Consider the following 23,302-nt stretch of genomic DNA (forward strand, 5'->3'; position numbering starts at 1 on the left):
TTGAAAAATTGTGAAGATCACTGCTCTAGTCCATAATTCCTTTCCCCACAGTGTCCATTCAGTTGCCGCCCAGAAGCAGTGCATGAAGGCAAATCCCTTGCTGATGACCCTCCCTGGCAACTGGCATTCAGTGGTATACTGCCTCTGAACATGGGGGTTCCATATAGCCATCACTGCTAAAAGCTATGCATAGACCTCTCCTCCATAAAGGTGACTAACCTTCCTTTTAAAACAATCTAAGCTGGTGGTCACCATCACCACATCTTGTAGCAGCGAATGTCATAGATTAATGAGGCATTAATAGAAGGATGGGAAAGTGGTAGTAGCGCTTATGCATTAATAAATGAGAATAAGGCTTCAGTGTCCAAAAGTACAGACTCAAAGTAACTCAGAATATAAGGACAGATTCACAGTAATTCAGGCAGAGTGGAGAAGACCTCATATGATAGGCAACACAGCTGTTGACAGGGCTGAGCCCAGTTTCAGAGGATCTACGTAGGCAAGTATCTGAGGCATAAAAGTAATCTTAAGATACATCAGTAATAGGTATAGTCTACATTTTATGTCTTGCCTTCCTCTTATCTCAAGAATTTCCATATTTGCCTATGAAATAAGACACATTTTAGCCGACGGCTTTCTAATGAGTCTTTGTTCTCACGTGGCTGTCTCATGTAAAATGATCTTCTAAGTACTTCAGAAGTTTTTCAAGGCAAGGAATTCTTCACACCCAATGATTTCTTCCCATGACAGAAGTCCCTTATTGAGGAACTGAGGGCTGTCCTGATGCCTTAAAACTCCTCCTGTGGATCCTGACAACCATACCTCCTTGAGAGGATTTGCATGTTCAGATGCTTTATGGCAGTTCTAAAACTTGGGTCCCCAGATATTGTTGGATTACAACTCCTGTCATCCCTTTGGCCATTGTGACAAGAACTTGTTTCTTTGAGTGAGTATTCCAGAATGAGCTGAAGTGGCTTTAAAGATAAAGACTGGATTTTGGAGCATGCTGGTTTGTGTTACTTTCTGAAGACTAATTTCCATTTGAGAAAGACTTTGATCAAAACGGAGATTACTGGGTCACCGTTGTGGATGTGTGGACTCATTTGTTTCATATTACATCAATCGCTACACTATGGAATTCATCATCCCACTCCTGCTATATATCTGTTTCATTGATATCATTTCCAATCATTTGTTTTGTTTTAGATTGCAAATATTTTCAATTATAGAAAATTACAATTATATTTTCAATTATCTACACTGGATTAAGTTGTTGTTTGCTTTTCATCACAGGGTTAGTGATGAGATCTCATTGTTTCCTGTCAGGAGTTGTAGTCCAACATCATCTAGGAACCCAAGTTTGAGAATCTCTGCCTTAAGTCTGCCCTGTTGCTAAAATGATCCAATTGAGTACAAATTAGATTCAATGCCCCCATAATTCTGAGAAACTCAAGAAAAGGAGGATTGCATTTGGCCAAAAATGGATAGACTATGGCTCAGTTTAGCACTGCTCCACCAATGACACTGCGATGCAAGGTAGCCATGTCAGCTGGTCTGGTTGCGTCCTTTGAAATTTCACCAAAGCAGCATGGGGCGCAGCCTCTAGGCTGTGGCTCCTGCACCTTTCAGATATCGAAAGAACTGGGCCCACAAGGTCATACAGGTTTTTCATGAGAAAACTGCTGCCACCTTTAGAAGAAATTTTTTATCTTTTGGTTGACTGTCAGCTGACCAAATGTCACCCCCAATGTCATTCAAGACTGCAGTGTTGGTTCTCAGGTCAACTTCTGGACTGAATTATATTTAATTGTTTTACAGTGGTAATATGTGCCTTGTCTTCAAAGTCTGCCATTGATGGCAAAGATCAAACACTAAGTTTTGTCTTAGCTGAACACTGCTAGGCTATATTCATGTTATGTTGTTTTCTGTGCCCAATTCTGTGACTCCATTTTCTTAATAAATATGGCTTAGTATCTTGCAAAATGACATTATGCAGAATGGCAAGGGATATCTACTGACCAATATCCCTGAAATAGCAATTTCTTCCCCAAAACATGCCACAATCACCTGTCTATTGAAATCCATTTACACACCTTTCTAATCTTGGCAGAGAACTATGGGACAAAAGATTAAAGATGCTATGTTATCATTTCCCCCCTGCAAAAATAATGGCACACTCAAAGTTTAGCTACCCCACCACACTGCTAATGAGCTCACTGGGAAGTATCTGAGGATACAGAAGCAGCAGCAACTGCTTGGAGAACTAGAAAAGTTTAACTGAGTTGAGTTAATAGCCAACATAGGCTATTATTAACCCAATGCAGGGAAGGGTGGCAAGGTGCAAATATTCTTTCATAGGTGACTAAAACTGAAGAGTGTTTGCAAAAGGCTCAGCATGCGATATTCCTGATCAAGGAAAGAGAGAAGCAAACCACCATTCCTTTATTTGACCTTTCCACCTACCATCATTAAGAGAGGGTTGAATCGTCCTCAATGCAAAACTGAGACCTCATCCAACAATTTAGAGAGCCTCAATTTACATATCACAGTAAAACATAGCTTACACTAACCATCGTATATAGAGCATAGGAAGCTGCCTTATATCGAGTCAGACCATTGGTCCATCTAGCTCAGTACTGTCTACACTGATTGGCAGCAGCTCTCCAAGGTTTCAGGCAGGAATCTTTCCCAACCCTACCTAGAGATGCCAGGGATTGAACCTAGGACCTTCTGCATGCAAAGCAGATGCTCTACCACTGAGCTAGGGCCGCATCCCAATGCACAATTTGAGCTTCCAGATGTGCAATAAGCAAACTACCTGCTTGTCTGCTTTTGTCTTCTCTACATCAAAGTACTAAGACGTTCCTACATTCACTCCCACTTTCATGGTGCAGCAGCCTCTGCAAGCAAAGTGATGACCACATAGCTGTCAATACCATAAATCACACCAAATCGTAGCTAAACTTCCTTAACGATGATGTCTCAATTAAGCCACTATGTCTTTCTCAGCAATATTTCTTTAAAGCCTTCACATTTGAGCCATCTTTACAATGAATCAGACAAGAACTGATTCAGACAACTTATTTCTTTTATAAATTAGCAGCCCCATTCTTCCCCAGCTATGAAACTGCATGGACATTATAGCATGTGAACAAACAGATACAACCAGCAATTCCTGTGATTTACACAGCTGGGGGAAATGACCCAGAGATCAGCAGAATTGCGGCCAGCTATATCCAACAATGCACAAGGTCGGCTGGGATTGCTCACTTGTAAAAAAGAAAGTAAGAAAGTTTTGTATGAAATGGCCCAAATTGACCTTGAAATTTACCTGACTCTGTTTTGACCCACAATTGCCTGTGAACTAAATCAGGTGATGAAACACTGCATATATTGATGCAGGTAAAGTGTGCTGTCAAGTCGATTTTGACTCCTGGCGCCCACAGAGCCCTGAGGTTGTCTTTGGTAGAATACAGGAGGGGTTTACCATTGCCATCTCCCGCCCAGTATGAGACGATGAAACTATTCACACAACCAGGAGAAACGGGGCTAAGGGAGCCTAGCCCAATTTCTCCTGATCATCTGCAGCCATGGGAGTCGTGTGGCTCCTGGCAGCAAACCACCTAAAGTACCCCTCCCCTTCAATGGAGTTAGCGGAGCTAGCACTCCACTAACCCTCTGTGGTTGCTTGTGTACTCTGTGCTGTGGCAATACACGAGGAGTCTCCCGGGCTCAGGGGTCGCTCCAGGATGCCCTGCGCGCTCTCAACTCCCGGGGGCCACGCGGCCCCTAATCCCTGCAGCCCCCACCGGCTCCGTGACAGAGCCGGCAGCCATGTGGGTGGCCAATCTGGCCACCCAGCTATGAGCAGCTGCTCATTTGCAGGGAGAGAGGGCTAAGCACGCTCTCCCCACAGAACCCCCATCAGGCACTTCACAGGTGTCATGTGAAGCGCCTCGATGCCTTTCAGCACCGTCCTATATCACTGCTGCCCGATATAGGTGCTTCCCATAGTCTGGGAAACATAAAAGCAGCGATTCAAACTGGCCACATCTGGCTTGCTAGTCAAGCCATTTCCCCACTCCGCCATTAGGTGGCTTTGATGCAGGGGGAATAACATAATTCAATGCAAAGCGTTGTGTTCTAAATCTCTGTGCCTAACAAAGGATCCTCTGAAATCTGGACACTCCAGCAAATTATAAAACAACTCGAAGCTGATCTCAACTGAGATCAATGGGGCAAATAAACAGCTATAGCTAAGAAAGCAGTTGTTTCAAATCAGTTGAAACCTGGATCTCAGGTCTCAGAATAACCAGCCTTCTGGTCAGATGGTGAAGGAAGTTTAAACATAAAAACATAAGAACAGCTCTGCTGGATCGGGCCCAAGGCCCATCTAGTCCAGCATCCTGTTTCACACAGTGAAACAACACCCATAATAATTCCCTTCAAGGAATTAGGTTTACGACATCGGATGTTGGGATACATTGCATGTGCATGTCCATATGCCACACTATGATGAAAGGTGGGCTACATGCTGATGCTATCCAACAACTCCTACCACCTAGCAAAATCCTTCTCAAGCTGTTACATTCCTCCTCCCCAAGATTCCCATTCTGCTCATACAAGCCAGACCCCTCTTGTCAACACAGCATGGCATCAGGGCTTGGCATTCTGGCACATCAGGGACAGATCTGAGGAAAGTTGAGTGTTTGCGGCTAACACACACATTCAAACTGAGGAGCAAACTCCCTCATCGGCACTCACAAAGCAGCTCCCTGTGGTTGTGGCATGAGAGCTACTTCAATGAGGGTAATTAAGGTGCCAGAGAAGGAAATGCCATTAAAGGCGGCACCCTGCAGCGCTGCTAACTGGGCTCACCAAGCTTGCTTTGTTGTGCGTAGGGGCATCCACAGGCCCCTGACCTAATTAGGCTCAATCTGAGGGCACTAATTGGTTTGTAGAAGGAATTATAAGAGGAGTGGGTGGACTGCACTGTACAAGATCCTCCTGGTACACAAATGGTGGACCTCCTCAGTGCCTGGAATGTGGCTCCTGTCTCTCTCAGGGGCAGCAGCTTTCAAAAGGGAGGGGCATTGCTGGGGTCACCCTGGCGGACAGTGCCACACTTGGGGCTCAAATTGGGCTGGATCATATCACTGACCCAAAAGTCAGTTGCAGGCCAGAACAGGGTTCAGCACAGGCAGGAAATAAATGACCAGTTGGACACAGCACAGGAACATAGGAAGCTGCCTTATACCATTGGTCCTTCTAGCTCAGTATTGGCTATACTGGCAGGCAGTGGTTCTCCAAGGTTTCAAGCAGGACTCTTTCCCAGACCTACCTGGACATGCCAGTGATTGAACCTGGGAGCTTCTGCATGCAAGCGGATGCTCTACCTCTGAGCTATGGCCTCATCCCCTAACGGGAGGATCTTACAGCAGGGCCTGCATGTAGTCACCCATCTAAATGCAAACCAAGATGAACCCTGTTTAGCAATAGCTAAACTGTTTAGCAATAGGGACAAGTCATGCTTAATACTGAAAGACTGGCTCTCCACCCTGGAGCACAGCCTGTCCTGGTGTGGAATAGTCCACTCAGCATAGTTCAAGGCAACATTGGTGAGAACCTCAGCAAAACTCACCAGTGGCCCAGAATCTAGCTAAAACTGCTACAACGATCTGCAGCAAGTCAGAGTTGTTTAACTTCAGGCTTAGCACCTCTCTGACCAGCAAAGGGAGACCCCCGCCAGCTTCTGTTGCACCTGAGGCTTGCATGGATTTCCTTATAAGCATTTTACACCACAGGCCATTCCCACTCTCGACTAGGTTACCCTCCAGTCACACATAAATCTGAGCACATCCTATGCATTAAGCACTGCCCCAGCCTGCCTGCTTGCAAGAGAGACATTCCTAAGAGGAGAACAGGAGACAGCACATTGGTGGTGAAGCTATAAATCGAGAGTGAAGGACCTGAGCAGAGCGAGGGGGGGCGGGATGGGGGGAGCCCAAACAGGAGAGTTGTAGGGCAAGATCACCAAAGCCTGTCTGCTCTCTCCTACACACTTGGAGCATACACACACACACACACACACAGTGTTTCAAGCAGTTTTTTCTTTCTTCTTTTTGGAAGTCAAAAGGAAAACGGAAAGAAGCACCAAGTCTTTAAAGGTGCAAAACGGGCAGCCTCTGCTCAGCTGCTGTAAATCCAGCCACTCAGCCCCCTTGGCCCCCCTGCCCCCCACCCTAAACAGCCATTCTAGTGCTGCATTCTGGTGAATTATTTAGCATCCCCTCCAGCTTTCCTTCCCTCCCACCCTCACCAAAGCAACAGCCACCATCAGGCTGCAGAGGAATGAGGGGCATGCTAGCCAGGGCGAGGGTTGTGTTAGGAAGCGCATTAATGATTGGCCCCTGTTCCAGTGGAGCTCCCCTTCCTCCCCTTCCCTCATGCCTTTTATTCCAGATAATTCAGACTCTCGCATGCAGAGATGAAAGGCACACGCAGAGCCCGAGCTGCCAATCCCGTGTCTCTCTCCCCCACCATTCCCTGCTTGATCTCCCCTGCCTTTGCTTCACAATTTGCTGCTCTTGCTCCTGGCAGTTGCTGTTGCCTGGATGGGAAGGCTTGATTTCAGAAATTTAGTTATCTCCCCAAACGGATCCTCTCTCTTCACCCCTCATTAAACGGCTGACCTGGGGAAGAGAGGGCTGAGGATGGATGAGGAGAATACCCTGCAGCTGCAGACCTGGCCAGGCGAAGCAGCAGTCCTGTGGGGACTTGGGAGGTGCAGGCAAGACTGCTGGGAGTTTTATCACAGACCACTCAATAAACACACACGAACACACACTCTATGCCTCCAGCTCCTCGGATTTCCACGGAACAGGCACCTCCGGCGCAAACCAGGCACCTCCAGCTTGCTGTGGCAAGTAACGCAGGCTCTAGTGAAGGGTCTGGAAAGGACTTCACCGGAGAGCAAGAGAAAAGATATTACTGTGCCAGCTCAAGAAAGACCAGTGTAGCAGATTTCTCTCCTCCCACCCACCCCCATACATTTCCACACAGACCCGCCCCCCACCACCAAACCAAGCATCCATGGAACTCTATAAACAGTATTCCCAGAAGGCCCAGCAGCACACCCCAAACACACACGCAATCTGCACCTATGTCTACATCTATATAGGAAATAAGCACCCCCAGCCGGCCCGACCACACGCGCACGTCTAGCGCGCTGCTCCCCGTTTATGGAACCCCGCCGAGCAGCGAACTGGACAGCAAAGTTGACCCGGTCGCGGGCACCCTCAGACACTATCCGCGCTGGTAGGAGGAGGCGCGCAACCACCGGATCGCGCCCAGCAAGAGACTCCGCCCCTCAGCTGACCCGATCCTGGCGCCCACCGGGGCTAAGATGCACGTGTGAGGGGCGGGGGGGGGGCTTACGGAGACGTTACACGCACAAAGTGGCTGGGGAGGGGGGCACAGTCGCACGGGCGCGCCGCGCCGCAGCGGCTCCCTAACAAAGGCAATCGAGGGATTGTTCCCGAAGCCCCAGAAGCCATCTCCAGCGACTGCCTCAGCCCGGACCAACTCCCGCCCTCCCTGCCGGCTTCCCCAGAGGAATCTTTGTCTTTCGCGGCTCGGACTGTCTCCGCGCGTCCCAGAGCGGCATCCTAAGCGGCTGACGCGGCTGGGCTCCATTGTCAGGGCGCGAGGAGGTGTGGAGGCCAGCACTGGCGGAGCTCCCGAGGGGGCGACCCGAAAGGAGAGAGACGCCGCGGAGGAACTCGGCGCCCCCTCGCCCCGAGAACAAACGCCCCCCCTCCCCAATAGCCTCTCGAGGCGCGCAAGGGCGGCTGAGAGCCCGGGACCCGCCGCAGCGCATCCCTCCCCTCCGCCCCGCGGCGGCACTTACAGCCGTTCAGCGCTCCTCGGGATGTTCTTGGGGACGCTGCGGAGCCCCAGCCCGTGACAGTCTACCGTCGTGCCGCTGCAGGCGCACGGCGCGGGACAGGCGCTGGCCCGGACGCGGCAAAAGGCCGTCCAGGCCAGCAGGCAGACTCCCGCCCGCAGCCACAAGCCGTCTGACGCCGCTCGTTTCTTCGGAGCCATGCTGCTGCTGCTTGGAGCGGCTGGGCTAGCTAGCGAGGGGCTGCCCCGCACATGCTAGCACAGCGCGCTTGCTGGGGCAGAGCGGGGGCCCCTTTCTGACGCCAGCCACCACGGATCCTGGCTCCTCTCGCGCCTTTGCCTGTCCCGTGCAGGGACCGAGGACGCTCCGGGCACGGGCAGTTGCACTAGCAGGCGCTCCCTTCCCCGCTCGCTCTCTTTCTGGCTCGCTCCCTCCCTCTCTCTCTCTCAAAGGCACACACACATAGGGAGCACTCATCCATCAATCCCAGACAGCAGGAGCAGCATTGGCTCCGCCCCGAAGTCCCCCCCCCCCGCCCCGCAACCTCGGTCTCTCCACCCGCCGCCTCGGGCGCAGTGATCCCCCACCCTCTCAAACAGAGGGGAGGGAGGAACGGGACAAGAAAGACTCTGGCTGCCTGCGCGGAACAGCAGAGGGGCACACAGAGACACGATCACACACTTCCAGACCGACAAACCCATTCGCAGCCACCTAGGGAGAGAGTGCTGTGCACACACAACACTGAACGTGCACGCAGAGAGACACAATGAAACACAGGCTTTTGGAGGCGCGTGGAGAGTCTGTGATAGAGAGACGCGCTCACGCATCTTGCAGAGGGACACGCACAGGATGGGGGTGAGGGGTCGGGTCAATTCACAGACACCCTTGCAAGAAGGTAGGGCAGAGAGAGCGACAGCGGGACAGCCCGTCACGGCACAGCACCTTTCTCCTCACGTGCAAGTCTCGCCGGCCAGCAGGGCAGTCCTAAACAGACCTGCTCAGAAGTTCGATGCGTTGAGTAAATATACTTGGGACTGGAGAGTGTTATTGAGAATGTTCATTCTTCTTTGTAACCTTTTGTTGTTGATGCTTTCCTCCCACCCACCACCACCCACTCACCCCATCGCTGAGTCCACCAACCCTCCTTTAATAAATCCATGCTTTCGTTTTGCCTCACTTGCTAAACAGAAGAAATGCTCTTCGTTTCAGAGGAATCCTCCTCTGAGGTGACTTGCTAAAGCAGGGCACCATGGCCCTTTGGAAAGCAGGAACCTGAGAACCCACGCCCCCCCCCCCCGCCCCGCCCCGCATCCAGTAACGGGACTGAGAAAGAAAGAGATGCAACCTGAAGAGACTTGGAAGTCCATCTACTACGTAACATATTGGGGGGGGGGGCGCTAGAGAAAAGCACCCTGAACAATGTTGCTGGGCTATGAGATCTGATACAGATGCAGGTGCCCTGGGATCCCTCAAGTCAGTGCTGACAGAACTGGGACCAGCTGTAACAGTGCCATCTAGAAACAGGGGTGGTGGCCCTTTTGTGAGGCAAGGTGAGGCAGTCTACCCAGGCAGCAGATTGTTGGGATGCCATCAGGGCAGGAAGATGCCCCCCACTGTCACCACAGAGTGTCCAACTCTATTTTGGGAAACCCCCAAAATATAGTGAATCCACCTTGCTAAGGTACATTGTTGGTCTGTTACCTAGGCAGCAACATCTAACTCTCTCCCCCTGCCCTTTCATCCTGTATGTTTACTAACTACACATTCACCTTTAAGTAACCTTAGGTATCCTGCATAGACAAAAGAAATGTCCCACTTCCATCCTGGCTGGACTAACATGAGATAAGTGAACATTAGAGTACATACAGTAGTAATAGTAGTCGTAGTCGTAGTCATAGTAATTATTATATATAGCCACCTCTATACAAGGTACTTAACAGCAAATGAGAGGACATGTCCCTGTCCCAAGGGGCTCACACTCTAGAAATGTGCATAAGGGAGATAACAAATAAAAGGAGGGGACAGGCGATAAGGTAACCAGGGGAAGAGTACATACATGCATGATTTGACCAGTCACCACTATGTTCAAATATGTTATTTTCAATCTCAGAGCAAGCTCAGGGGAAACCAGTTCTGTGTGTCTGCACCAGATGTAAGCTGTGCACAGCCACAATTGTCTACATGTAATCTAAAAGGTGTACATTAGGTGCTTTATAAATAAAGGCTGAACTCCCATGCATGATTATTTGAGATTTGTATATTAAGATTTCTTTCTTTGAGGTTCTCCTTCATATCACTTACTGTTTTCTTTTTAACCCTAACATGTTTTAATTAACCAGTGACTAATACATCTGTCATTTGCCCTTCAAATGCAGGAGGAAGATGGGCTCATCCAAAGCAGGAGAAACACGTGCTGTGACTCTTGCTCTTAGGGTACATCTGAAGGCTGTCTTAGATTATTCTCCCTGCCATATGCGAGATGGAAATCTCCTTTTCAGATGGGCTCTCTAGACTGACTTTTCACAAGCCCTGTCTCTTCTCAGTCAGTTGAAATGACTGAAAAGGTATTGCTTGGCCTAAGTGTGAATGGCAACCTTTTCACTGGTTTTAGGTTTTTTTTAAAAAGACAGGACCAGTGTTTTCCTTTATCTCTGATGGATGCTTCCTGCATGCACACTACTAGCACCATGGATATTTATATACCACTTTTCAATAAAGGTTTTATTTATGGATGTCCTGCTCTTCCTCTGAGGAGCCCAGAGCTGTAGATGTACATGGTCATATTTGTCTTCACAACAACTCTTTGATGTAGGATATACAGTAGGCTGAGAGAGAAGTGACGGGCTCCCAGAGTCACCCAGTGAGTGTAATGACTGAAGGGAATTTGAACTCAGGTCTCCCCTGTCCTACACACAAAACAGTATACCACATTGGATTTCAAGTACTCAAAGTCATTGCTTAGAAAAATAAATAATAAATACAATGGTTCCCTGTCCTAAAGGGCTCACAATCTAAAAAGAAACATAAGGTAGACACCAGCAACAACCACTGGGCTAAGAGACACATACCAATAAAAGACAGGAGCAGCTCAAGTTCCTCCAAGTCAGGTGCCCCAGTGCCATTGTGTACTCTTTCATATGCCTTGAACACTGGAACCTGTAAATTGTAAGCCCTGCTTGGTAATTCCATCTGATCCAAGCAATGAAAAAAATGCATCAGCCTAAATGCATCAACCTAAGTAATCCTTTCTTTTACCACATTTCCGCTTCTTGCCTATAACAAAATATTTCATTTAATAAATTTTCTCTAGGAATATCAAGTTTGCATTCACATTTTATGCAAGGGCAGCCTAGATCACTTGTTTGCATGATTGCTTAGAAAAAGCCTTATTGCCCAGATCAGCCCGGGGGAAGCCAACATTCATTCACTTCCCCATGGAACATGATTGTTTCAGCCTTCCGAGAGTCCTGTTTTAAGATTCTGGATCATCCCAAATTCCCTACCTCTCTTTTACCATGTATGTTTTGTTGTTTAGAAGTTTGTCCCAGAGCCAGTGGGGATCCTGTAGAGTGTGTGAGGCGTGGAGTAGGAAAGGGAAAAGGTGAGTGATGGCATGGAATTTCATCCCCCTTCACCCTGCTGTACACGACTATAGCAAGGCAATTGTATAATGTCTGCAGGAGGCTACACAGGTACAGTTACACAATTAGCCCTTTCTCACGATCAGTGAGAAATCACTCAGTGTTCTCCTTCTTCTTTCCCTCCTTTTCCCTTTCCTACTCCACCCTCCCCCCGCCCTCTCTGCAGGGATCCTCAATGTTGGGCCCCCAGATGTTCTTGGACTTCTACTCCCATAATCCCAAGCCCCAGTGGCCTTTGGTTGGGGATTATGGGAGTTGAAGTCCAATAACATCTGGGGGCCCAACGTTGAGGATCCCTGCTCTACAGGATCCCCACTGGCTCTGGGACAAACTTCTAAACAACAAAACATACATGGTAAAAGAGAGGTAGGGAATTTGGGATGATCCAGAATCTTAATCTTTCTCACGATCAGTGAGAAAGGGCTCCCATCTGCAAGGGAGGAAGCCTTATAATGCTTACCTCCCTGACAGACAATTGGGGCTCCTTCCTGGGTGAGCGGATTGCCGGTCCAGACGATTGCTGGCTATTGCTGGCAGCATGGAGGCTCAGGGGCTGGGATGCATTTTCCCAGCCCCTGGAAATCCTATAATGCACTGCGCAATGGCCAGGAGGCAACACGTGTGTTGGTGCCATGCAGAGCTACATGAGCACTGAGCCCAGTTTAAGGACACCCTCACACCCAAAACGGGGCTAAATGGCAGGCTCCCTAAGTGAGTTTGCTGTTACACCGCTGCTGGGGGTTCACATGAGCCAGCAAAACTGGGCTGGTCTTCCTTAGCCCATTTTTGTGAGCTCTTGTGATTAGCCCCATTGTGTTGAACATAGCAATACGCTCCTCAGCTATACCACACATTTGTGGGGCCTGTACCCAGGTTCACTTTCCCTGCAGGAAATGTACCCAGGTTCACTTTCCCTGCAGGAAAGGAATGCAGCTGGTATTCACACAAAAACATGTACCTGTGTACAAACATCTGTATACTAATACATCATAACGAATAGGGCTACATTTGGGCAGGAAGAGCCCCAAGTAATTTGGACCAGGGTATGCTGGTGAGAATGTAATATTGATTGGTTCTATATAAAGATACCCTTGTAAGGAAGAAATGCATACACCATTTAAGAAGACTGCACTAATATCTGTCTTGCTTTGGTTATTCATGTTTGGAAACTGCCGTGCAATATTATAATATAACAATATACAGGGATGTACACATTTTTTCCTACATAGCTTTATATTCCCGAGGAAAAATTATGTGTATGAAGCAGCTGTAAGAGTATGTCTATACAGAGGATTCAAGGAGATTGTCATCATGCTAATGATCGCTTACAGCTGATTACACTGGGTAAAATTGTGCCGACGGGTCGGTGTCAACTCTTGGCAACCTCAGAGCCCTGTGGTTTTCTTTTGGTAGAATACAGGAGGGGTTTACCATCGCCATCTCCTGTGCAGTATGAGAGGATGCCTTTCAGCATCTGCCTATATCGCTACTGCCCAATATAGGTGTTTCCCATCTCAGCAGGGATTCGAACCGGCAACCTCTTGCTTCCTAGGCAAGTTACTTCCCCACTGTGCCATTAGGTGGCCGCGATCACACTGGATACTAAGATATTATTGCATGGGGGAACTGCCATCTACTGATGATACAGACCATTGGTCCACTTAGCTCAGTATTGTCTACGCCAGGGCTGCTCAGCTTCGGCTGTCCTGCAGATGTTGGCCCACAGTTCCCATAATCCCTGGCTCTTGGCCACTGTCGCTGGGGATTATGGGAGTTGTAGTTCCAAAACAGCTGGGGGGGGGCTAAATTGAGCAGGCCTAGTTTACAGTGACAGGCAACAGCCCTCAAGGGTACCAGACAGGGATCTTTCCCAGCCATACCTGGAGATGACAAGAATTGAACCTGGGACCTTCTGAAGGCAAAGCAGGTGCTATACAGTCCTTCCCAAAGAGAAGTAGGGCTGGACTCACCCCAGATTGATTCCTGAAGCAGAACTCAGCACAGCCCCATGGAATCGGACCACAGACACCCACATGTGAGGCAGGGAGTATGTCTCTAGGTTACAGAAGAGGTGACTTCTTATTAAACTTCCATCACCTAGAATCACATCACTACATTGCTCACTCTGGGGGAAAACACCAGAGATTTAATGCATTCATCTTCCATTGGGTGGGTTGGGTTGGGGGACAGAAGACAAGAGTATTGACTGTTTCCAGTAATGGCCAGTCCAGAGAGCCTCTGTGCTGCTTATTCAGACTCTCCTCATCCAAATTCCACTAAAGGGGAAAGGAGTTTAGGCAGAATCTGGACAAGTAGGAATTTCCACGGCCCTGGTATAAAAAGTAATTCTTAATCATGGAAGTCAATCACCCAGCAGAATTTCAGTCAGGGTGGGCCAGACCCATTTTTGTCCTGAAGGCAACACAGAGAATGACAGTATGAAGAAATACAGCCGGTACTCTTGGCAGCAGCAAGTAGAAAGTTAGTCTATTAATCAGGGAAATAGCCCAGCAAGCCTTCTTGGCTGGAAAGAACCCAACAGAATATGCTATATATAGAGGGAGAGACATATAGAGGGAGCTGAAACAACTCAAGTCTGAACCACTAGCATACAATAGGTTCAGCCCAAACAACTCTATGGGTCCTTTAAAAAAAAAAACTTATTATCAAACTCAATAACTTGAGTTGGGGGGGAGTTCACAAAAAGTGTATATAGGAGTTTCTTCAGTGATTAACTTTTCACATCTTCTCAGGATGCGGTAGTATATTGACAGAACCTCTGAACTAATTCACTACCATCCTATGTCAGAATAAGTCCTAATGAAATCAGGTAAGGGTGTATATATTTTGATCTGCCAAGTCTAGTAGCTCTGTGAGAAAGAATGAAAGATAAAAATCCTCTCTATTTGCTGTTTGATTCTGAATTATGTTAACAAGTCCTCTGTTGTTACTGGACATAAAAGGTGCTTTTAGTAGGACCAGTCTCTCCCCAACTGCAAGGCAGATAAAATACAGGAAAATACACAGAGTTCAGGGAGAATTCAGCTAAGCCATCAGGGCTTATTCCCTATTTCACTCCTCCACCCTAGCCTCGTCTTCTATGTGTGTCATTGCTGATGGCTGTGGTGCAGCCAAGACCAGGCAGTGGACATCTGCTAGGGGTAGATACTGACCGTCTGCCAAATCTCACCTAGAAACAGAGGGCATTATCTGAGAAACGGCTTGTATGTTTGCAACAGTGAGACAACAGTTGGGTTTCGACCAGGTCAAGGCTTTTGATACGTCTGTTATGGGTTTTGCCATATGGTAAGAAAATAGCAGATCTACCTATCAACACATGCTGAGAGAGGAAAAGTGGAAGGGGCAATCCACATGGAAGGTCTCAGCACCCGCTCACCACCTGGTATAATGCTGCAGGACAAGACATACCATCTTCCTACAAATATTTCTATCTAAGCAGAATGCTCTCTCAGGTGCAGATCTCAACAGGTGGGATAGATATTCTAACATTTGGCTCCAGAGAACCCCTTCAGCAGAGGCTGCTCAGTGAGCCTTTCAGAGGGTTTTATATATATAGGTATGCTTGTGCCCAACAGCGGGCATCTAGGCCACAGAAAAAGGAAGAGTCTCTTGTTTGCATCTTGCCCCCCATGATCACCCCAGTAGTGGATGGTTCAAGTTAGGAAGGACCTGCAATTCTAGGGCTCGTTGAAAAAGCCCTGCAGGAAGGTGTGTGTACTAGACCCCGGAGGATCTGTGATCTCGGTTAAAACTTAGGGCTGTGCTTTGTTCCTGAGATGTCTCCCCAGTGGGGCTGTGATGTCTCCTGTTATCTCTGGGACCGGCACAGTTGTGAACCCAGGACCCTCAGAGTTCAGCGAGTTTCTGGAGAGGAGTAGTCTGTCTCTAAGGTCATGGGCAGGAAATCTCCTTGGGAGCAGAGAATCAAAGTATCATATCCTTTTACGTTCTTCTTCCTCTTCACCTGTGGAATTCTTTAGCAGAGGGGTTGCCTCAGTTGCTGCTTTCCAAGATGGTCCAAGGAGAAAGTCTCCCCCATCCTCATCCCAGGGAGAGAATCTCCCCCATAAGTCCTTTGCTGATGCAGAAGTGTTTGAAATTCAGTGCTGTAGTCTGCCAGGCTCCCTCCAGTATAGGTAGTGCAAGGAACAGACCTTCAGGTTTCCCTAGGTAGTTGTTGGTGCATCCACAGGACTCATGTGTAGGCACATAAGAGTGCGTGGTGGCTGATATTCAGAACAAGGAAGCACTGATGCAGCAAGAGAGCAGCCTAACAGACTACCAAACGAACTGCACTGGAGCAGTGAAGAAGCAGCAATTTTTTATACCCTCCCCTTCCCCAAGAAGCCCTCTGTGCCACCCAAAAATATGTCCCTGAGGGCTGCACAACCCTCAGGGATATATTTGTGGGTGGCACAGAGGGTTTTCTAGGGAAGTGGAGGGTGTCAAGAATTGCTACTTCCCCAACGCACTGGTGCAGTTTGTTTGGAATTTCTGTCAAGAGATTCTTTCAGGCAACTCTTTCACAGCGCATCCTTGCTCTGTATGTCAACCATTGTCTCTAACTCAAGAACACTAAAACTCCCAGGTCATCTGGTTTAAGGTCTTGTATAGATCAAAGTGGCCTGGGCTTAGTTCCAGACACCTGAAAATCCAAATGGGAGTGAAGGAGTCCTTGTGATACAAGTCCTTTACCAAAGTTAAGGGGGCAGATCTTCAAAGTTAAGAACATAAGAAAAGCCTTGAGGGATCAGGCCCAAGGCATATCTAGTCCTGCACCCTGTTTCTCACAATGGCCCACCAGATGCCTTGGGAAGCCACACAACCAGGAGATGAAGGCATGCCCCCTCTCCTGCCATTCAGGCATCCTGCCTCTGAACTAGGGTTGCCATTTTCAAGCTTCCCAAATCTGGATGGCCTGATTTGCATATTTATTAATAATAATTATTATTATTATTACATTTTATATCCGGCTCTTCCTCCAAGGAGCCCAGAGCGGTGTACTACATACTTAGGTTTCTCCTCACAACAACCCTGTGAAGTAGGTTAGGCTGAGAGAGAAGTGACTGGCCCAGAGTCACCCAGCTAGTCTCATGGCTGAATGGGGATTTGAATTCGGGTCTCCCCGGTCCTAGTCCAGCACTCTAACCACTACACCACGCTGGCTCAACTAATATGCATTTTATTTATTTGACAGGTGTGTATACTTTCCCCTCCTTCTCTGCCCTCCCATGTGATTGGATCCAGAGTAAAATCCGAGCAATCCAGGCAGCACATTTGAAATCCGTGTAAATCCGGGTGGAATTTAGCAGCCGGGCGGAGGAACCAAAATCCGGGGGCTACCCTAAATTCCGGGGGACATGGCAACCCTACTCTGAACAGAGGTAGCCTATAGCCCTCAGGACTAGATAAGAACAAATTTTAGCTGGCACTGAGCAAAAAAAAATTGGGGGAAAGTTCCTGGTTTCTGTCCAAACTTCTCAGGAACATTAAATCGGCATTTCCCCCATGGCAAATTAAGCTAGATTTGCAGGGCTGTCTTTTATTTTCCCAGGGCTGGTTGTGCTCACAGCACCCATTTCCCAGCTGCTGAGCCACTTTTCCACACATGGACTGGAGCAATCTCTCCCATTGTCCCAGGCTGGAAAATGCCTGCAGTTTCAGCTGAGGATGGACTGCAGAGCTTGGCAGTCAGGCAAGCAGTACAAGTTAAGTAGTGTCTCGCAGAAGTCCAAAGTCAGCATTGTGGGAGCTGGAGATAAAACTAGGTTAACTGCTTGGGTGAAAAAGCTAGTAACCTGAAGTTTTATTTAATTAAAGAGTCTGTGCTTTGTTCCTGAGGCGTGCACTTCAGCTACGATGTCTCCTGCTGCCTCTGGGACTGGGTTGGTGGTGAAGACTGAAATCCCAGAATTGAGGCAGAGGAGGGAGTTTCTGGGGAGGAATTGTTATCTGAAGGTTTCAGCAAGAAAGCATGCTTGGAGCAGAAGACAATTTCAGTTTCAGAACAGATAACATAAGAACAGGGCACAGACGTTAAGCTAACTGGCCTGCAATTTCCTGGATCTCACTGTATTCCCTTTTTAAAAAATCAGTGTGACATTAGCTACTTTCCAGTCCTCTGGTACATAACTTGATTGTAGGGATAAGTTACATATTTTTGCAAGGAGGCCGGCAATTTAACATTTAGCAATAGCAATAGCAATAGCACTTACATTTATATACCGCTTTATAGCCGGAGCTCTCTAAGTGGTTTACAATGATGTAGCATATTGCCCCCAACATTTCTGGGTACTCATTTTACCGACCTCAGAAGGATGGAAGGCTGAGTCAACCCTGAGCCCCTGGTCAGGATCGAACTTGTAACCTTCTGGTTACAGAGCGGCAGTTTTACCACTGCACCACCAGGGGCTCTTTAAGTTCTTTAAAGACTTTTGGGTGGATGCTGTCTGGCCCTGGTAATTTGTTATTTTTTTAAACTGTTCCAGACAGTTTAGAATGTCATCTCTCATCACCTCTCTCCGACTCAGTTCCTTAGCCACTGTCCCTGAGAAGCTCTGTTCAGGCACAGGTATACGCTTGGTATCCTCTGCCGTGAAGACAGATGCAAATAACTTGTTTAGCCTATCTCCAATCTCCATATCCTCCTTAATAATCCTTTTCACTCCCTCATAATATAATGGACCAAACACCACCCTGGCAAGTTTCCTGCTTCTGATGTATTTAAAGAAGTTTCTGTTATTTCCTTTGATGCTTTTAGCTAAAACTTCCTCAAACTCTCTTTTTTCCTACCTTATTGTTTCCTTGCATTTCTTTTGCCAGAATTTGTGTTCCTTTCTGTTCTCTTCATTTGGGGAGAAGATGCAGCCATCATGGACATGTGTTTTTCTTCCTAACCTGTAGAAATCTCTGGCAGAGGGGTTGCCTCAATGGCTGCTTCTCAAGATGGAGGATAGGGCCATAACTCAGTGGTAGTACATCTGCTTTACATGCAGAAGGTCCCAGGTTCAGTCCCTGGCATCTCCATGTAGAGCTTGGAAAGACTCCTGCCTGAAACTCTGGAGAGCTGCTGCCAGTCAGCATAGATCTACGACCATATTGTCTAGGGTCCATAGACCATTGGTCCATCTAGTTAAATATTGACCAATGGTCTGGCTCAGTATAAGGCAGCTTCCTATGTTTCTATTTCTCTCCCTATCCTCAGGGTCCCAGAACGCCTCTGATTATGGGGAGGAGAGCAGGTCTTGTGGTAGTGAGCATGTATTGTTCCCTTTGCTAAGCAGGGTCTGTCTTGGTTTGCATTTGGATAGGAGACAACGTCTGAGTGCTGTATAGTTATTCCCTTAGAGAATGGGGCCATTTTTTAAAATATTTTTTTTACATTTTATATCCCGCTCTTCCTCCAAGGAGCCCAGAGCGGTGTACTACATACTTAGGTTTCTCTTCACAACAACCCTGTGAAGTAGGTTAGGCTGAGAGAAGTGACTGGCCCAGAGTCACCCAGCTAGTATCATGGCTGAATGGGGATTTGAACTTGGGTCTCCCCATTCCTAGTCCAGCACTCTAACCACTACACCACGCTGGCTAGCTTCTTGTATATTCTTGCATGCAGAAGGTTTAATGTTCACTCCTTGGTATCTCCAGGTAGGCCTGAGAGAGACTCCTACCTGTAACCTGAGAAAGCTACTGCTAGTCAGTGTACTGGACTAAGATGGATCAAGGGTCTGACCTGGCATAAGGCAGCTTCCTATGTTCCGAGGATATGGAAGTGTCTGTGCCTAAGTCCTGGGCTGTAATAAGAGGCTTAGTGCTGGTCAGTAAAAGCACACTGGATATCTGTACTGGCCAGAATGTTCTGCTCTGTGACAGAGGGCCCACCTGCTTCGTATGCATACTCACATGCTGGAATAGAACGGCCACTCTCTCTTCATCAATCAGTACCTCTGTCTTTCCTTTCTACATATAGCTGCAATTGTGGAGACAATTGTCTATTAGTTTATATAATTAGATCAACCACAGATTCAAAATGCAGATTTCCACTGAGCTGTCCCCTGGTAACAACAAACAAATGATGAGGCTATTCACACGAATGTGCAAAACCGTGCTAAGGTTTTACATGCTCGTGTGAGCCACAAGGATCACGCCTGATCCCAGTGGCTACATGGCGGCAAACCCGCCTGTGAAGCCTCCTGCTTAAATGAGGTTAAGGGAGCAAGCACTCCCTTACCCTCATTTTTTAAAATTGTGTGTCTGCCACAGCTGCCTGTAGCCATGGCGGGAGCACTCGGGGGGGGGTGCACTCTCACAGTGCATTATTGGGGCTCAGGGGTGGTGCAACATGTGGCGGTGCACCCCGGCACCCCGACCCTAGGAGCGGCCGCAGGAGAGCCACGGCTTGTCTGGGTGGGCAATTCACCCACCCAGGGAAGAGCCAGAGATCATCTGCAGGGAAGAGGAGGTTAATCCTCCTTCACCACAGACTGCCCCAGAGCTCTTCTCACGGATTGTGAGAAGAGCTTCAAAGTGTCTTTCCTGATTTAGATCAAGCATCAGGGACAATTTTCTATGCCATTATATTCTGCTGTAGCATTTAGCCAAGAAAAGTTGCTCTCTTCATTTAAATGTGCCAAGACATAATGTGATAGTTACTGCAACTGATCAGTAAAAAGCAAGGCAATTGACTGATCAAGCCCACTCCTGGAGTAGTAAGCAATCATGCTGTTTGGTTCTCCCGCTGAATTCTCTTTACTTACAAAGGCCAAATTAGAAATCATTAATGAAGAACTTGGAAAGAAAGTTGTAGTGTATAAGGAGAGAAGAAAATGTTTAACCTAGAGAAGGATCAACATCAACTCCACTGAGGCAAGAATGCCCAAGGGGGTCAGACTAGATGTTACTTTAGGCATGTGACTGGGGCTAGCAAGCATGCTTGTTGCCTGTTCAGTAAGTAGCAAATGGGTTGGGACCATGGTGTAGGCAGGGATTCTCAACGTGTGGGTCCCCAGATGTAATTGGACTTCAACTCCCATAATTCCCAACCAAAGGCCACTGGGGCTGAGGATTATGGGAGTTGAAGTCCAAGAACATCTGGGGACCCATACATTGAGAAACCCTGGTGTAGAGGGAGAGAAGGGAGGGAGGGTTAATCCTCTGGCTCTGCCATAGTCCCAGTCTGAATCAGCATGACCTCCAGCAGTGCCCTGGGACAAAATCCCATTGATGCCAGTCCCATTGGGCCTATAGCGGGGTGGGTGGTGAGTGGGAGGTACTGATCAGCAGAGGCCCGAATCTGGCTGCTAATACTTACTAATTTGTTTTTTGTAAGCGAGCCATAATTGTGTGCCTCAAGTGATGTTAGGTTTGACCTGTAGTTGAGAAGAAAACTATTTGAACTTTCCACAGTGTAATTATAACACAACAAAGATAGCTCAACAAGTCACCTTTATTCTTGACCCTCAGAGCTACATACAGAGACTTTGGTGTTAGGACACCAAATTAGGGGACAGTACACCTCTAATTGAATCTTAGGCTTCTTACATGTGTCTGTTACCTCAAAACTGTACTTACCAAGGAAATCATTCCAACTCCTATAAACTGGATGATTTTTGTTTCTTCCAGTGCATGTGTTTTGTACACACACACACACCTCACTCATGAAAAATAAGGTATACATTTCTAAAAACAAAAATTATGGCCTGTCTGGTTTTACTCTGAAGAGGCTGACATGCAGATTCAGATGGAGAAATGTGGGAGCAGAGAAACACTGGACTGTGCTGATTTGACCACCTTGGCAGTGGATGCTGCAGGAGGAGACAACAGACTATATTACCAACTCAGGAGGAAAGATAGGAGGTTTGAGAATAAAAACAAAGGCCAGAGGGGGAAAGTCTCTCATCTTGGATAGGGTACTAGACAGTAACCACAGATCATGAAGGGAAGGTCTCACTTACTCCTCTCCACACAGTAAGTAAGTAAATAATGATGGTCCAAGACCAGAAAACCTCTGCACACATACTATAACCACTGGCTGACATGTTGAAGAATAAGCAGTCCAGTGTGGCTTAGCAGTTTGCATTCAATTTGCCTTATTGTGCAACTGTTCCAAATCTCCTTTATTTTACCCAACTATTCTCCTTCTCTTTGGTCTGTGGTTAAGGGGGAGGGAACTGAGGTGAATTGGTCAGCTTTGTGGGGTACCATCTCCACAGAGACAGCAGTCTTTGTATGGGTCTTGTACACTTCAAAGGGCTTTGGGCTTGGAGAAGGTACTACTGTGGTTCTCGAGGTGTAAGAAGAGGGCTGGGAAAAAGAAGTGCTCACTTGTGGATCACAGCCGCTGGAGGAGTCAGAATGCTGGCAGGTGGGAGTGGGCAAAGGGGAGCTTGCTCATCCTCATTTTGAAGGGCAGTGGGACTGGCTGGCCTACACCTGTGGTACAAGAAGGCCTAGTAAGTCGCACCTTCAAGATGACCTGGAGGTCCTTATGGGCTGAGCTTTGCAGTTGCCTAGCAACAATACACCAGGATGGTCATATTCCAGCTTCCCAAATCCTGGCAGCCTAATTTGCATATTATGCAAATTATGCCAAAACTAATTTGCATTTATTTATTTGACAGATTTGAACACTTTCCCCTCTTTGTCTGCCCTCCCATGTGACCGGATCCAGAGTAAAATCCGGGCAGCACATTTGAAATCTGTGTAAATCCAGGTAGAATATAGCAGCCGGGTGGAGGAGCCAGAATCCGGGGGCTACCCTAAATTCCAGGGGACATGGCAACCCTACAATACACAGCCCCTGGCTGGAGAGCACAGCTCCAGAAGTAGGGATAAACAGGATAAGGAAGGAAAGATGTATATGAAGAGCTGGGAACAAGAGAGGTCCAAAGCAGGAGTAGTGTGCAAAGTTAGTTTTCCTCTGGAGCACCCCAGCACCTCAGATCAGCCCTGCCAGCTGTTCAGGCCACTATTACTCTCCACACATGATCCTTAGAATATTAAGTAATCCAAAAGCCTTCAGGTTAAGTTGAGAGTTAAGATGCTTTACATTTTCGCTCGTGCTCTAAAAAGAATGGAAATTGCAAGTTAAGGTGCCCATCTTAACTTCTATGCCATATGAGCTGTAAAGACTTTGTACAGTCTGGTATATGATGATGGCTTTAGAAATGAGGCTCCATGCACCCACACTTTGCCTTGATCAGAGATGCATCAGGCAGAAATTCATCATGGGCATCTCTAGGAAGTGATTTGGGAAACTGTGTTCCTTAAATGTCTGCCTGAATGCATCCCTCACCAGGCCAATATCCAACTGAAAGTGGATATTGTCTAGTAAGTGGAAAGTGGACCTTCTGTCTAGAAAGTGGAATATTTTAAAAGTTGTACACAAGTGACGTAGACTCTGGGCATAGACAGAGATTTCTTCCATTTAAGCCTCAGGCCTCCACTTAATGGTTAGTGGCTGATAGGATAATGGCTTACTAAAGTAGCCTCATTGAAATAAAAGGACATTAGGCAGTCCTTAACACTTTCTTTTAATTTCTGTAGGATGACTGAGTAATATTCCTCATTATGTCAGTCACTATCTCTTGCTTGCTGTATTCTCTATGGAAAGGATGGATTGTTGGCATTTTTGTTTTAAATAAACTAACAGATCTTATGCCCTCTAGGATGCTTTGGCTAATATCAGCTTCTCTGAGAACAATCAGTGTGCTGGATGGGGTGCTGGTGGGTTTAACTC

The 23,302-nt window shown here is 47.4% G+C and overlaps 1 protein-coding gene across 4 annotated transcripts in view; it reads right to left on the minus strand.

Annotated features, from left to right (window-relative positions):
• SLIT1 (slit guidance ligand 1) overlaps positions 1 to 8,386 on the minus strand; it is a 178,975-nt gene extending 170,589 nt beyond the window's left edge. For all 4 annotated transcript variants that reach the window (XM_053310010.1, XM_053310009.1, XM_053310011.1 and 1 more), the window contains exon 1: positions 7,910 to 8,386. In XM_053310010.1, the coding sequence (XP_053165985.1) occupies positions 7,910 to 8,106 (197 nt within the window). In that variant the 5' untranslated portion in view covers positions 8,107 to 8,386. The remainder of the gene's footprint in view (positions 1 to 7,909) is intronic.
• Between the last annotated feature and the right edge of the window lie 14,916 nt (positions 8,387 to 23,302).

Source organism: Hemicordylus capensis, chromosome 3 (genome assembly GCF_027244095.1).
Source record: "Hemicordylus capensis ecotype Gifberg chromosome 3, rHemCap1.1.pri, whole genome shotgun sequence".
Taxonomy (NCBI): domain Eukaryota; kingdom Metazoa; phylum Chordata; class Lepidosauria; order Squamata; family Cordylidae; genus Hemicordylus; species Hemicordylus capensis.